The sequence below is a fragment of the Podarcis melisellensis genome, assembly GCF_964234715.1.
Source record: "Podarcis melisellensis genome assembly, chromosome: 1".
Taxonomy (NCBI): domain Eukaryota; kingdom Metazoa; phylum Chordata; class Lepidosauria; order Squamata; family Lacertidae; genus Podarcis; species Podarcis melisellensis.
In genome coordinates this window covers 111,112,944-111,130,220 of record NC_138528.1, presented here as the reverse complement: position 1 = coordinate 111,130,220, position 17,277 = coordinate 111,112,944, and the positions used below count along the sequence as shown (strand labels likewise).

Sequence of the window (17,277 nt, the reverse complement as noted above, 5' to 3'; positions counted from 1 at the left end):
TTAGTCTCAGCTGGTAGCACTTAATGGCAGGCAACCTGAACTCCAGCAGCTGCTTTGCTTGTTCAGCCTTGGACAAGAACCTTAATTAGCAGCGAGGTTTTAGGTGCAGTTTTCCGCTGCTGACCGTTTCCCCCTTACTCTCCTCTTGAATGTTTTTGGGCTTTGAGACTGCAGCTCCCGTTGTGATCCAGAGGAAGAGACTTGGGTGCCAGAGCACAGTACATTTTCATAGGGCAATAGCTAAGTCATACTTAGAGTAGACCTACGGAAATCAGTGAGTCTCTTCTGAATATGGTTATTGATGAGAGTAATCCATTAGCTTTGTAAAATCAAACAGATCCTGTGGTTCCAAGAAACCTAGAGGTAATAGGACTTGGAAGGGGCTATGTGCACTTTTAGTAACAAATTTGGCATATAACAACATTTACTATTTACTGCAGAGCAAGTGGGACATAATGGTTGGAGGACCAGGCACAGACTGTAGAGACCCCAGTTCAAATCCTTGATTGGACCATGACAGTCACTGAGTGTCAGGGATTGGGTTCAAGAGGGCGAGATGGAGGAGGAGGAATGGTGGAGATCACCCACACACTTCTCCTGGTGCTGCAGGAGAAGAGGGAGACAGCCTTGATTGACAGCAGGGCTTCAGGGGGTTTGAGGAAAGTCACAGCTCAGAGAGAGAAATGAACAGAAAAGTTGAGAAGTGTTAGAAGAAAGGGGGGAGAACTGTGGTTGGGCAGCCACATGACATGTTGTCACTGGAAAGTATTTCTGATCCCCCTTCTCCCAGAATGTGACGTTTGTTAAGAATGCAGGAATGAAGGACTCAAAGACATTTGACCATGAGTGGCCACGGTAAGGGAAGATGCTGTTGCTAGGGAGGAGGGAGGAGCCCAGATTGGAGCAACGCCATTGTTAAGGCTTGTTGCGTTCTTTTGTCTCTCGCTTATTAGGATTGAATAAAACTCATTAAAAAGGACTCTACCTTGTTTTCTCTGCTTTTGCTGCAGCCAGAGGAGGATAAGCTTTCCCGAAGCCTTGACAGCCTTGACACTGGGTGACCTTAAACCACCACCCCCTCTTGTTCTCTTTTTCACCTCAGGTCATTGGGATGATACAATGGGATGGGTTCTATCCATCCAGGTATGCCAACCTGAGGACCTCGGAGGACAGGTGGGATATTATAAAGTGAGGAAAACATTTGTATAGTGCTTTTTTGAATGGTCAAAGTCTTTTCACATCCAATAGTTTAGAGATGGATATAGCAGCACTGACAAATGCTTTATGTTGCCTCACATAATGAACAAATATACCAGTCAAAAGAAATGTACACTTTTTGCTGCCTTCCTTGACCTATCAGCAGCTTTCGACTCAATTAACCACAACAGATTGTGGGAGAAACTCTCAAATGCCAATATAGACAATTATTATTAATTCGGGAAGTATATCGTGGCACTGAAGCAAGAGTTAGAGCGGGTGCGAGAGGATGCCTGTTGGAAGTGTCCAAGACATCAAAAGGTGTGAAACAAGGCTGCATACTAGCCCCTACACTTTTTGACATAAATAGTCATCCAGATGATAGATTACAAAACCCCATCATCCCTGGTCATTGGGGCTGATGAGAGCTGGCGTCCAACAACTTCTGAAGAGACACAAGTTCCCCATTTCATGGCATAAAATTAGCTATATAGGCATAAAGGCCTATATAGGAGCAGCCCCAGCCATGCCATCATTCCCTTATCCATTTCCCTTTTTACAGGCTCGCAGAAATGGCAGCCTAACCTATGCCTGCCCAAGCCAACAATAGGAACATTGTTTTAAAAATAGACAGCTCTCTAAACGTTTAAGGCATGCTCCAAACATATTTAAAATCCAGATGCTGTGGCTTGATGAGAGTGGTATGTATAAACTTTCAAGCTTGGAGTAATCCTCATTATTAGGAGTCATTTCCCGCCCTGATCACGGGGTTTCAAAAGTGCAACTTGAAGGCATTTGGGACTAATTGGCTGCTTCACGATAGAGACTGTTTCTACCAGGCATTTCAAAGGATATATCCCTGAATTACAAAAAAATGGGGGGGGGACAAAAAGCACTAGCAGACTGCAGGAAAGAGTCCAATCTCCTTGGGATCGGGGTTTTCGCTTGCTGGAAAACAAAGAGCACTACAATGAAGAGATCTGCATTTGGAACAACATAAAAATCTCCCTGTGAAATGAAAACAGCCATCTTGTGCTAAACTGAAAAAAAGTGAGAATTCTGTATGAGGAAGGGAAGACCATGGCCAAAGTCATTATGCTGTGTGTGGGAAACCTCCAGCCTTCCAGATGTTGCTGAACTTGTTGTTGTTGTTTAGTCATTTAGTCATGTCCAACTCTTCGTGACCCCATGGACCAGAGCACACCAGGCACTCCTGTCTTCCACTGCCTTCCGCAGTTTGGTCAAACTCATGCTGGTAGCTTCGAGAACACTGTCCAACCATCTCGTCCTCTGTCGTCCTCTTCTCCTTGTGCTCTCCATCTTTCCCAAGATCAGGGTCTTTTCCAGGGAGTCTTCTCTTCTCATGAGGTGGCCAAAGTATTGGAGTCTCAGCTTCACAATCTGTCCTTCCAGTGAGCACTCAGGGCTGATTTCCTTCAGAATGCAACATCTGTAGTCTCCGTGTTTTTCCTTTATAAAGCCCAGTGCCCAGAATCTATTTGGCACACTGCTTTGTGAGGAGGTGGCTACAGCTCCCAAGATTCTTTCAAGGGTGGAGAATGGCTTTTAAAAGTATGGTGTATGCACAACTTTTGAAAGATAGGCTGCTGTTCCCACTCACCCAAGCAAAGGAGGTCTGAATACAAATGGGTGGTCTAGGCATATGGGACTCCGAGATGGGCAAGCTGCAGGGCAGTCTCTCTGGATGTTGCAAACCCAATAATAAGGCCATGATTTGGGATGTCAACCGTAAAGGGCTTAGTCCTCGTGCTATTTTACCCGAAGGGATATACGGTAATAGGAATTTATCGTTTATGCAAAAGCAGCATCCTGCTCGTTATCCGCAGAGACTCTCGTTGCATATTTGCTCCCTGAAGTAATCGTAACCAGATGTGGGGAAAGGTTGTGGTTTTAATCAGGCATCTTCTGTGTCCCCCTGGACCCAATCACACCCATGTCTCTGTGTCTGTGCTATATGACAAAATATCACTGTTTCCACAGTTCACTGACGTATGGTCCAAGTTGGCTGTCACATGCATTTTTATCAGCTGATTTCAGCCCATCTGCATTTGTCGTAACATATTTTTATTTTTTTCCAGCCACACAAGTTTTAAGATATATCGGGGGCTGGGGGTGTCCACATATGAACGATGTGCTCCCAGACCTGTTTTATAGAGAAAAGGAAGCCATGTCTGAAAGAAGCCCTGAACCGAAAGCCATAGAGTAGGACAGTAGCATATGTTCTGAAAAATCCTCAGCGAGTCTTCTCAGTATTGAGGCCTGCATGAGCCTTGCTAGGTGGAGACATCACCTGATCCAGCAGGTGTATTATGTGCAAGCTCCATGTTAGAGGCAATGTGCCACGGAGTATCAGCAGCCCTTGAGGAACTATCATTTGGGTTCCATGATGGGAGAAAATTGGGTTAGACATGTAAGGCAATAAATCTTCTTGTCTGGGACACCTAACTTATTACTCTGGGAAAGCAGCTGTGGTTCTCAACCTGTGTGTCCCCAGATATTGTTGAACTACAACTGCTATCACCCCTAGCTAGCAAGGCCAGAGCTCAGGGATGATGGGAGTTGTAGTCCAACATCTGGGGACCCACAGGCTGAGAACCACTGCTCTATAGAGTGGCATTATCCACTGTCCTCCTTCATCAGCTGTGGTGTGATGGTCCCCAGAAGGATTTGGCAGCAAGTGAAAGACAGATAACAGGACTAGAGAAGAAGAGTTTCCTCTCCTCTCATTTCTGTTTCAGTAGCATCCCAAAGATGCTTGAACATGCTCATTCTCCCCCACCCACAACCACCTGAAGAGCCCTAACCGAGTTGGGTCTGTTCTGAATGGCTAGATCTTGGATGTGGCCTTTCCAGGGTCTATCGCCTGCTGTTATTCCACTGGCAAATAATGAGTCCTGGCAAATGAAACGAATTATGAAGACTTTGCGGACATGTTCCAGCCAGGCATAAACATTCAAGGAGAGCACAAAGCAATGCTGGTGAGGAGCGTGGCCCGTGAGAAGTGGGTGTGGCCTCAGAAGAGTCTCGAGGGGCAGAGAGGCCTGTGATGCCACAAGGCTCCTTGGGGTTGGCTTGTTTCTTGCTGCAACAGAGCAGCACAACTAGCGTAGCTAGCTGGGGGGGGGGACACACTGGGTGCTTGGCGGGCTGTTGGGCAGCACAGTGGCTGCTGGGCATTGTGGGGTGGGCTTTCAAGCAGCAGGGAAGCTGGAGGTCAGTGCTGGGCGTGTTGGTCATTGCAGGAGGTGGAGCCACTGCCCATCTCTCAAAAAGCCAGCTACAGAATTTTGGCAGCTCCTCTAAATAAAGCTCAACTTTGGTCCGCACCAGGCATCGGTGGGGGTTCCTATGCCACTTCAAGTACCCTTCAGGGAATTCATTTCCAGCAGAAGGCACCGTCGCTATTAGTGAGAAGGCTGACAGTTTGTAACATAAATGTTTTTATTTTCTGCTAAAATATTTGTTTTGTTTTAGTTCAGTATTCTACTGATATTTCCGTACTTTAATATAAAAATAATAATAATAATAATAGGAAGAGGCAGAATTACTTTTCCCCCCAACTATTGGCACCATTATGGAAAGCTTAAAGGATGCGACGATCGGAACTGAAATATGTCAAAAAGCTATTAAAATGTACGTTTCCTGCAAGCGGGTGGGGAATGAAAGTCAGGATAAAGTCTCTGTTCACTGAGAAACGTGGCATGGTGCTTGGCCGTAATTTTCATAGCAGCGGCCGTTATTCAGTTATGCATCTCCAATGCTGACCATCGAACGCTGCTGTTGAATGGAGCCACTGAAACACAATCAGAACAACAATGTGGAAATGACACAGTGCAGGTTTCTGCCCAAAAGGAGGCCTGGTGAAGATAGTCTACTCCTGTGGCTCCACAACAAAAGAAGGGGCAGGGGGAGCAAGTTTAACATAACTTCTGGCAAGACTTCACAATTCTATAAACCTTTCCCACAAGGATTAAGACATTCAGAAACGAGTCCTCTGTGCGGCATTTGTCATGGTTAACGTTTTAAAGCTAGACTTAATGTGAGTGGTTTATTGAAGAGGAATCGACATTTAACAGGCCTACTCCAATAGGTACGGATAGCTCTTGGTATAATCTCTTTGTATAATCCTTCTTTTCCATACTGCCCACAAGGGTTTTAACAAGCTGAAGGGGTGGGAGGGTGAACTCTTAATGGGTAACAGAACCTCCCCCTTGCTCAGATTAATTACAAAACGCAGAAAATGTTATGCCATGTTTGGTCCAACGTTCTTTTGCCCACTTGGCTAAACTTGCAAACCATCTTGTCTTCCCTTTTGAAATTTTGACTGTTAACCCTCACAGTTCCCAAGTCATGTATACATTTGGCCCTTTTGTTTTTCAAACCCAGGAAATTTCAGGATCTGAGTGTCTGTGTGACTGTGACCCAGTTCGGATGATTTAGTCAACTCCCAAATATAGGTGCCGAGCGCAGTAGGGGAACTAAAATGCACCCTACGGCCCAGATCTCAGTGGCACAAAGGACTGAATCACACAGTTTCTCCCCAGCCTGGAATGATATACACATGGGGCCTGCACATGCTGAATTTCAGACGCATAAGCCCTATGTAAATAATTTGCAGCAAGCTGGGGCATCTCACCAGTGTGCCTGGTGAGAGGGCATATAAGGTACAATCTCACTCCTTTACTGCACTACAGAGAAGGTAATCTGACCCAACCCTGTGTCACTGTTTCCATTCCAGACCTCTGCGGTGACCTACCCTTGGTTTACGCATAGAAGACAATGCATGAACGCATCAAGTCCCTCTGCTGAAAAGAATGGGGCAACTTGAATATTGCATGGGTTCAGAGCACATAAACAGATTCAGTTGACTATGGACAAACGGTGGCTCTGGCACCTGCTAACTGTTTCACATTTGCCTTTTTTTTCAAAAAAGAAAAAAAACACCACTCTCATAGAAATGGTCCACAGATATTTGTGAGGATAATATACCAAAAAATAAAATAAAAAATTCTGCGTGTCTATACTCCTACAAATACAAGGGGCCAGAAAACACAAGAAGAAGATAAAACTAATCTGGACTACAACATGATCTCATAGTAAACAATAGAATACAACGTGCAATAGTGCAATTTCTTCTTTGCTGCTCCAACAAGGCAAGTCTTTTAATTTATAGAAGTCCATGGACTGTTATTATTTTTTTCCTGACACGTGACATTTTTGCATCTAGTTGTGCCTTTGCCGCGGGTTGGTGCTTCTGCTGGATTTTTGAGCAGAATCGCTTTGTCCAGGTTCGTTTCTGCCCTTCCCAGGATGGCGGAGTTTCTGATCCCAGCGCTGAAAAATAAGAACAAACAAACATCTATTTTAAAAACATCGCTACAAAGCTCATGGAGGAGGTCCTGATGCAGGTTTTGCCTCCTTCTAAGAGTTTGCTTGAGCTTGATCCCTCCCTCTTTTTCAATAAACTCTGTTTTATTGCTGTATCCTTTACAATGGCGTATCATTCCTATTAATATTTTGATCTCCAAGGAAACATACATGCCTCTTTTTAGAAATGTTGGCCGCCTCCATGCATTGCTATGTCAGCATTTACGTCAATACTAGTTCTACCAAATAATGTCCGACTTTCCCTTTAAAATCAAAATTCTATAGTAAAACAAAAGAGGAATAATTCCTTGCCAAAACAACTGCAGCTGCATTTGCCCTCTCCCCTCAAAAAAATATGTGCTGCTTCTCATCTTTTGAATAAAAACAATTCAGACTATGCTTAAATGCTAACAAAAAAACTTTTATATCTCTGTGAAGGTGAACTGCTTTCATATTTCATTTTTTATTAAAAGGGACATATCAGTGAGAATATGTCTATCTAGTGTCTCTCCTCCGTTTCTTGTTAGAATTCCTACTCTCGAGTAGGACAAGCTCCTGACATTTCTGGTCTAGCACATGAAGTTCTGGATCCACATTGTAAAAGTGGAAGAGCAGCCCTGTGGGTTCTTAGTACTGAAACAACTGTTTTAAAAACTGCGAATAGATCTCACCTAAACTTTTGCTTATATAAACATAATAAGAGTGTATATTTTTATAGTTGCAGACGGGTGGGCGTCACATTCATCTTTTGCTGAAAATTTGCCCAGAATGATTCTCCACCAAGTAATTGGTTACGGTAATTAGCGACCATCACATAATGTTCTGGGTTTGCACATAACACTAAACCATGAGTTATTAAGCTATGCTTTGTTAAACTGGCTTAGTATGTTTCACTATGCTTTATTTGCTACCAAGAAGCCACAATCTGAAATCATGATTTGTTGTTGACTTTATACACCTCGGTTTACTTCAACTATGGCTTGGTGTTCTGGGTGAACATAGCACCCTTCCTTAATCATTGTTGACCACCTCACCTCAGATGCTCCCCACAACTGCAAAGGAATGAGGCAAGAGCCGCTGAAAAACAAAACAAACTGGGAAGAAATGAGCCAGGGTTTGCCTTGTGTTGCAGTTTGTGGGACAAATCATGCACTGAGAGCTGTGCCTTGTTATACTGAGTGGGTGAGAAAACACCATGAAGATATTTATCACCATGGTGAGTGTAATGTTTTGTTGGAATCTGAGTTTGGAAAAAGTTTGTGCTAAAACTGCCCCTGGATTTTTTTATATTTTTAAACATCCTTTGAGGTGGGATACTGTTGTGCAGGATAGGACTGAAAGGGCAGTTGTTTGAGTTACAGTGGTACCTCAGGTTAAATACTTGATTCATTCCGGAGGTCTGTACTTAAGCTGAAACTATTCTTAACCTGAAGCACCACTTTAGCTAATGGGGCCTCCTGCTGCTGCCGCGCCGCCGGAGCACGATTTCTGTTCTCATCCTGAAGCAAAATTCTTAACCTGAAGCACTATTTCTGGGTTAGCAGAGTGTGTAACCTGAAGCATATGTAACCTGAGGTACCACTGTATTTGAAATATGTGTCCATTACCTATTCAGTGTAAGGTGGCTTACAAAAAAAGTGTGACATAATAAAAACAGCAATGTATACAAGAGATAACCATAAAATTAGCAACAGAATAATTTAAATGCAGCTGCAGTCGAATGCACCATAAAACATGCCAAAGTGACAATATTATAGATATGTAATAGATATAGATATTATAGATAGATAGATATACATTCAGCCTTTTGTTTTGTTTTCGCTCTAAATTAGAACTCATCTTCACTTGGTTTGGCCATGCTATCCATGGCCTCCAGATGGGAGTGGACTCCAGCTTCCATCAGCCCCCAGCCAGCACAGGGATAGAGGAGCTGGAGTCCGTTCCCGCCTCTGGTGTAATGCAAAACAACAGCAACAGCTGCAGTTTTAATTAACTGCATCAAGTTGGTTCCCACTATTTTGAACCAAAGGTGGCTTCTAATAATTGAAGAAGATGACAGTTTGAGATGCAAAAACAGAGGCAGTATTTTGTAGTGTATGCTTCGGTCTGCATCTGACGAAGAAGAAGCAACAAAATGTGCAATGAAGACCACGCACCTTATAACTATCTGACCCAATACGAGTCATAATAAAAATGTAACTTTAAAATAAACAACTTATATCAATTAAAGTAGTATTAAAAAAAAAAGACCCAATCCATTAGAATGCAATAAAATTAAATATCAGCAAATAATGATGAAATAGAAATTCACTCTTAACAATCACAATGCATAATTACTAAACTATAATCTAAATAAATAAATAAATGCCTGTCATTAAGGTGCTACAAGGCTCCTTGTTCTTTTTGATGCAACAGCCTAACACAACGACACCTTTGGGTATTACCTCTTTGTTTGGCTAACTACTGTGTTTAAACCCCAAACCCTGCCCCAAATCTATTTCGGGTGTAGGGGGTGGAAGAGGTAGCAGTTCAGTTTTCGTTATATGCACCAGCCTATTTAAACCACAGCAAGTGGTCCAGCTCGGACTGAGGTCGTTGCATGATTTGTACACACAAGAATGTTTGTAAGATTAGCCCCAGGGGTGTTATTAGGAACACAAGAAAACAAGAAATAGGATACATCTATATGAACGAACGGTGCATAGACACACGATTCTTAAACATTGCCCTCTCCCCCTCCAGCATGCTTTTAATCAAGCAATCCCAGGCCACCTTAGCGATCGTATTAACTGTGCAAATGAACTGGCCAACACCAACGTGATGACTCAGCCAGAAAAGGGCCTTTAGTTTTATTTATTTTTTTAAAAAAATAAAGCCTAAGTGAAGCCACCTGTGGAACCATTTGAGAAAACAGAGCAGAGAAAGCCGTCAAGTGATGTGAGTGCAACAGCCGGGCAAGACAGCGACCATAGTATGAGGGACAAACCACAACTTGTGGCTTCTAGGGCTGGGGGCCAAGACTATATGTTTTGACCCATCTCATGTTCACACTTGCCCTTCCATTTTCTGTCTTCCTGGATTCCTTCAAATTTTAATCTCTCCATATATATATATGGAGTGGCGCCCGCCCTGTGGAACGCTGTCCCATCAGATGTCAAGGAAATAAACAACTATATGACTTTTAGAAGACATCTGAAGGCAGCCCTGTTTAGGGAAGTTTAATTTCATGTTTGATGTTTTATCATGTTTTTAATATTCTGTTGGGAGCCACCAGATGGGCGGGGTATAAATAATAAAACATCATCATCATCATCATCATTATTATTATTATTATTATTATTATTATTCAACAGTGGAATGGTCTCCCTTCCTTAGAAGTTTATAAGCAGAGGCTGGATGGCCATCTGTGAGCGATGATTTAGTGTTTGCGCAGGGTTTTTATGTCAGAGTCATGTGAGTAGCTCCTTTATTTATATATTTATCAGTTGACAGCACAGATTTCAAAAAGAGGAGGGGGGAGATTCCAGCTATATTTGTCAGGCAGAGTCAACAATGGATGAAGGAACTAAGTGATGATGGTGTAATCCTGTCAGCCCAAATGGAGGGTGCTATCAGTCTCTGCTGCTGAGCAAACTTTACATTATATTTTATTGCAAATTCCAGTTCCTCCACCTCCTGAGAATCTACCTGATGAAAATGACAGGACTGTCATTAAAAGTTTATTTGCACTCCATCTCCAGCTGCTAGTCGGGAGAAGGCCACACCCAGGCTGACAGGACTCTTATTTTATTGGACTGGACTCTGTATTCCCTTGTGGTCCACATATCTCTTTGACACGCAGACAGTAGCCTTTTGCACTCCTTGACCTTTGGGCCTCATTTGCGGGGGGGGGGGGGACAACAGCAAACAACAACATTATCCTCTCCTCTTTGGACCTATATCTTCTAATCTATACATTTGCTAGTTGTCAGGAGAGCAGTCGAGACTCATTGTTTTTCACCCAGTGCTGGTTGCCTCCCTGTAAGCTCATCATTCCAGAAATCTTTTTTTGAATCTGTTGGCCCTCGCTAAAAGGCAAATGCAACACTACAGATTCATAGCTGAGATTGTTTGTTTTAAGAATTTGCTAATCCCACATGCTTGGGTCAGGATGCTGAACGAGGATTTGGAGAATATAACATTAAATACAAAATGCATATGAAAAGCCAGTAAGTTTGAATAATATTTTCAAGGTTCCAGATCAGTTTGGCTTTAGAGAAGCAATGGGTGCAGACACTAATGCATTTTAAAAGAAAAGTGTCAAAGCAGGGTTGTGCAATGTATATATTCTGTTTGTGGTGAATGAACCTTGAGGTACTTTGGATGTGCTTTAACAAAGTTTGAGCTACAGAGCTCGTATCATTTTATTCATGTTGCCAAGTCATTCAAAAAACGGGGACTTGAAGTTCCCGACTTAATGCTCTCCAAACCACTGAAGGGACAAACTGAGTAAACTCAATGAACTATTGTTTCATATTCTTGGCAGCGGCAAAAGAAACAGAAGAGCAAACACAATTGAGAGAAACCGATATGGGGCTTAAAGAAGAGTGACAACTTGAACGGAGGCAGCAAAAGGATCTCTACATGGTCAGATGTAACTAGCAGCAATGGATAGAAACCACTGGTAACCTGTTCACTGGTGTTGTATCCACTTTCAAATGGAAAGTGGGGTGGTATTGGCTATTAATCCACCTGGCCAAAAGCAGCAGTGGGTTTACTGCTGACAGTAACCAGAGACTTGTCCTCTTTAAATAAATTTGTAATAATAAGAACAATTTATTACTTATACCCCACCCATCTGACTGAGTCTCCCCAGCCACTCTGGGGGGGCTCCCAACAGAATATTAAAAACACGATAAAACATTAAAAACTTCCCTAAACAGGGCTGCCTTCAGATGTCTTCTAAAAGTCAGATAGTTGATTATTTCCTTTCCACAGGGCAGGCGCCACCACCGAAAAGGCCCTCTGACTGGTTCCCTGTAACTTGGCTTCTCGCAGGGAGGGAACCGCCAGAAGGCCCTCAGAGCTGGACCTCAGTGTCCGGGCTGAATGATGGGGATGGAGACGCTCCTTCAGGTATACTGGGCCGAGGCTGTTTAGGGCTTTAAAGGTCAGCACCAACACTTTGAATTCTGCTCGGAAATGTACTGGAAGCGAATGTTGGTCTTTCAGGACCGGTGTTATATGGTCTCAATGGCCACACCCAATCACCAGTTGAGCTGCTGCATTGGATATTAGACCCAATTGGGTATTTGAAGGGTCCAGAGTCTTCCTTGCATGCAAAGTAGCATACAAAGTCTCCCACAGAGCTGAGAGCATGTAGGGGACTGGAGGGGACAGGAAGTTCCAATATTGTGTGCACGGAACTTGCACTGGATACAGCATCACAGGCATCATTTCGTTACTTTCAAAAGAGCTTCTCTGGTCACCTGACTTCTTCCTGGCCCAGTTCTGAGTGCTGGTGTTTGACTTCTAAAGCCCTAAATGACTCGGTGCCAAGCTGATTCTTCAATATCAACTTAACCATATTCTAACATCATCTGCAGAAGCCCTTCCCCTGGACACCTTCACTTCCAAAGCGAAGCATAAGGCGTGGGCTTTTTCAGCTGTGACACCCTGGTTATGGAATGTATGCCCTTCCGGGAGAGGGGGCCTTCCCTGGCACTAATATTGTTTTTCTTTTAAGCACCAGGCAAACAGCTATTTATGTGTCTGGGCTTATAATATGCTTTTCACATTCTTTTAAGTTTCATTGACTAAACCTTTATCTGCTGACCTCATATCTCTCTTTTTCTCTCTCGCTCTCTTTTTATATATAAAAATGCATTAGTGGTGTGTTTTTTTGGGGGGTGTCATATTTAAATCTTGTAAACCACCCAGCAATAAAAGGGTGGTATAAAAAGTTTTAAAAGCTTTAAATAAATAAAGGCTGGATTATGATCAGAGAGATATTTGTGCACCCTGCTATCTTCCAAGGTGCTGTTGGAAGGCGAATGTTTTCTGTTGCAGATTCCAGGCTGCAAAAGTGCCTGTCTGTTATCTTGATGGCATTCCGATGCCGGCAAAAGGATATATTTGCTCCAGGATCCTTTTGCCTTGTGAAATCTTTTATTTGTCTAGTTCCCAAGCAAACAGAGACTTCTCCAGCTGATCTCAGGGGATGGGCAGAGTTGTTTTGGGGTAGGAGGGGTGTGTGTTGTCTTTTAAGCATCATATTTCTAAGCCATTTAAAGTTTAAAGGCAATTGTCAGGCTTATATTCAAACTGCTTTATTATATAAACAAGTAGTAATGTGCATTTTTTTTATCATCATCATAGCAGGTGTAATCACAAAACACTGGTACTAATTTGATGATTTTCACATTTATTTTGAATGTTGACATGGTTTTTGGGCCTCAGTTTAGTCTTAAGTCATATTTCGTTTTATGGCACATGAATAAATATTAATATATTTGGGGGTGGAATCTCTTTACAGCAATCTTTGGCATGTTTACATGTTCATTTATACTTTTCAGAATAAAGAGTATGGTATGAGATTTGGGATCACTGAGAAGGAGAACTTCATTTGCTCTGGAAGATTTTCCCGTGTGTTGATGAGTGATGCCAAAGGCTGGATCCCTCTGTAAGCTTAGGTCAAACATGATCAAACAAGTCATGAAACTTTGTCTTACCTTGACTTTTTTACCAAGTCGATCCTTCCATTTCTCAGCTATGGAGCCTTCTACCAAGAGCAACCTACACATTTACAGGAAAACAATGTCAACAATGCATCGTAATATATGATATATGATATGATATGATGACGTGATGTGATGTGATACACACACACAAGCATAATGAATATATTTAGGGACAAAGGGAATGCTTCATGTTCAAGAAGGGGGAAAAGCAACCTATGAAGACAGAGGTCACCAATATGATGCCTTCCCATCTATCCCTGCCAGCATGACCAATGGTAAGGAATGATAGCAGTTGTGGCCAACTATGGACTACCACTCAACTTCTGGTGTAGTGGTTAAGAGCAGTAGACTCGTAATCTGGTGAACCGGGTTCGATTCCCCGCTCCTCCACATGCAGCTGCTGGGTGACCTTGGGCTAGTCACACTTCTCTGAAGTCTCTCAGCCTCACTCACCTCACAGAGTGTTTGTTGTGGGAGAGGAAGGGAAAGGAGAATGTTAGCCGCTTTGAAACTCCTTAATGTAGTGATAAAGGGGGATATCAAATCCAAACTCTTCTTCTTCTTCAAACTCTTCTTCCCTGGTAATTGCCACCCCCACCCTTACCCCATACCGCTACATCCCTAGAAGTGTTTTCTGGCAGCTCCATTACTCGCTGAGGGGAAGGTACTTATGTTACTTTCATTTCCACACTTTAAAGCCTTGCGCAGTGTGGACCAATGTGTCAGGGAGCATCTTCTTCCATATGCATCAGCCTGATTACTGATACATCTTCAGATGAGGCCTTGTTCAGCATACTTAAAAGACCTTTGGAAGGCTAGTTCCCAATGTGCAATGGGACCTTTTATGTAGTGGTACAAACCGATGTAGCATCCCTCTTCAGGAAGGCCCCCCATAGAAAGCGGGTGAGAAAGAACAGTTACCTCGAGCGCTCTTCATCTTCGTAACCCATGATGATGTATTCTTCGTTAGCACTGAGAGGTGGGCAGAGGCAGCCAGAGTTTGTGTACAGGTTTACAGTGTCCCTAGGAATGTTCACCAAGGAAGACTTTAGTATCTCCTTCACTTCCACTACTGCAGTGACATCGTGACATTTGGTCTTCACCTCCTTCACTTTAGCTCGAATGACTGGAGAAAAATAACAGAAAGAGGAGTTAAGGTTACGGTAGCCAGAGCTGCATCAGCCTAAAGCTTTTACTCCTTTGAATATTTATTTGCTTCTCCTCCTGAAACCAATGTCGTTTGTTTTAAATGGAAGTCTTATCGTCATGTTATGGTGCTATTTATTTTGTTATCGTGCTAATTATTATTCCACACGGGGGCCCTGCAACACAGCGGCTTGTTGGTTTGTCTATATACTTCTTCATGTCCAAATTGGCTTCTATGGCAGCTTCTACTTTGTATACTTTTATGAAGTCTAAAAAACAACAACCGGTTACACAAAATATAACCATCCGTAGTTACACTATCAAACAAACCAATTGAAACGCTGACATGGATAAACACCCATAATCAAAACACACAATAAATCAGTCTCATTAAAATGAAAACACCATTAAAAAAAGAGGTTGAGAGATCAAGGGAATGTCTCCAAAAGCTGGTGGATTGGCAATACAAGTGGAGCTTCTCGTGTTTCAGCAGGACGTGCATGCCATAAGCCCAGTGCTACCTGTGGAAAAACCAACCCCTCGTTGCAACGAGAACATGTGGCAATGTTCTAACCACTCTCTTCCATGCTTGCTTTCGCCAGTTGTTGTGCTTGGAGAACCACATTTGCCACCTTAAGCTGCTTGGAGAAGAAAGGTATGATATAATGAGAGGGAGCGAGAGAGCGAGAGAGCGAGAGAAAGAAAGAAAGAAAGAAAGAAAGAAAGAAAGAAAGAAAGAAAGAAAGAAAGAAAGAAAGAAAGAAAGAAAGAAAGAAAGAAAGAAAGAATCTACTAGTTAAAACAATAATCTAATCTTCACATTCTATTCCAAGCGTCAGCAAACCTTTTTAGCAGAGGGCCAGTCCACTGTCCCTCAGACCATGTGGCGGGCCGGACTATATTTTGGGGGGGGAAATGAACAAATTCCTATGCCCCACAAATAATCCAGAGATGCATTTTAAATAAAAGCACACATTCTACTCATGTAAAAACATGTAAAAACACCAGGCAGGACACATTCTACTCAAGTAAAAACACGCTGATTCCTGGACCATCCGTGAGCCAGATTGAGAAGGCGATTGTGCCACATCTGGCCCCCCGGGCCTTAGTTTGCCTACCCCTGTTCTATTCTATGCAAGGAAATGGAAGGGTGTGGGGAAGAGGAGCCATTTGACAGGCACTTAAAATTAATTCATTTTCCCCAGCAGCTCTGGCTGAGATCACTTGCCTCGTGAGGGTGTGGAGTGGCAAGGGCAAATGCCAAGGAAACCGCTTCTATCAACCGTTTCCTGCTTCCACTGAACCTTCTGCCCTACTTCAAAGGTAGCTGAAGGTTGCTGTGCTTACCGTAGTTGTAATTGTTCCGAAGATAAGTCTTCTGGGTTGCTTTTATTGGCTTGCATTTGCAGCGCTCTGGGGGAGAAACACAACAGAAATTCCTTGCATCAGAGGAAATAAACACTCAAAAGCCGTAAGCCGCACTATTCAATCTTTCCAGAACTTATTCATATATGCTGAAATGGTAGCAAGTCATTTGTAGTGGAAGCCCAGGCCCTGTTGGATTGTGTGAGTGCCAGCAACAACAGCTAGCATTCCCTCTTCGAGAAAATTATTAAAGGTTCAGTATCCCCCCCCCAAAAAAAGTACAAACAAAAAACCAATTTATTCCTGAGCCTGAAGTTAATAAAACCAAAGCAGGCTGGGGCATGTCATTTTAGGGAGTGAAACTTAATTTTTGCAAATTTTGTTCACTGGAGAGTCTTAAAAATATGTTTTTGGGTGTGAGGAACTGGAATCTGCTATTATTTTTGTGACTGGACAACATTTAGCTTGGTAAGTCTATGCTTGATGAAAGTACACATAAACTGGAAAACCACAGAATCTCAATTTTACCTTCTGGAAATGTCAGGTAATGCTAAACGACAATGGTTTATTTATTTTATTATGTATATATTAAACGTATATAACACCCTTCATCAAAAGATCTCACAAAATAAAATACAGGATTAAACAAAAGTAAATATTTAAACCGAAACAACAAGACAACTCCTCCCGCTTCCTACATAATAATTAGTAAACATAATATGAGTATATAAATATACCTGCCAATGGTTGACAATCGTTCTTAATTATTGCTATGCAATTTTTCGATTTTACACACATTTCACTAAATTATGTTAATTTAACCAAAATATATTTTGAATTCCCAGGTCATGCTATAACTTTTTAGCACCTGTCATTTTGGGAATTTGAAAGTTGAAAAATCCAGGCACCAATCTACATAACGCTACAGGTGCCTTGTATCTGCCCCACCTTTTATTTCTGGAGCACTTGGCCAGTGTAGGGAAGAGGGGTGTCATCAAACAGCTGGCAGGTTAGGATACAGGTATGAAGACTCTTTGTAGCTGGCCCTCTGGGCTACCCAACCCCCAGGCCACATTCCTCACTGCCCCTGCTAAACACACACATCCTTTGGGGCTTTTTGCCTGGACGGAGGGTGTTCTTGAATTCTGATAATGCTTCTTGTTTTCCTGGATGAAGGAATGAAAGGGGTTGACATAGCCTGCTACAAAGGAATGGGGCACATTGGTTTCTGGGCCTACATTTGCCTTAGACCCTTCCCACCACTGGCACAAGAAAGGGGTTGGATAGCTCAGTTGGTTAGAGTGTGGTGCTGATGATGCCAAGGTTGCAGGTTCGATCCCCTTATGGGGCAGCTGCATATTAATGGATCAAAGAGTTTCTATGAATGGTTACAATTGGGGGGGATGGCTAAAATGTTTTGATTTGAAAGACAGTTAAATTGATCTTTTAATCTACTCTTTGG

The 17,277-nt window shown here is 42.6% G+C and overlaps 1 protein-coding gene across 1 annotated transcript in view; it reads right to left on the bottom strand.

The window, feature by feature from the left end:
- Positions 1-4,775: 4,775 nt before the first annotated feature.
- FRZB (frizzled related protein) overlaps positions 4,776-17,277 on the bottom strand; it is a 32,651-nt gene continuing 20,149 nt past the window's right edge. Inside the window, exons 3-6 of the mRNA XM_081898775.1 lie at positions 15,798-15,863; positions 14,226-14,430; positions 13,296-13,359; positions 4,776-6,552 (exon numbers count right to left, since the gene is read on the bottom strand). Of these exons, the coding sequence (XP_081754901.1) occupies positions 6,442-6,552; positions 13,296-13,359; positions 14,226-14,430; positions 15,798-15,863 (446 nt within the window). The 3' untranslated portion in view covers positions 4,776-6,441. The remainder of the gene's footprint in view (positions 6,553-13,295; positions 13,360-14,225; positions 14,431-15,797; positions 15,864-17,277) is intronic.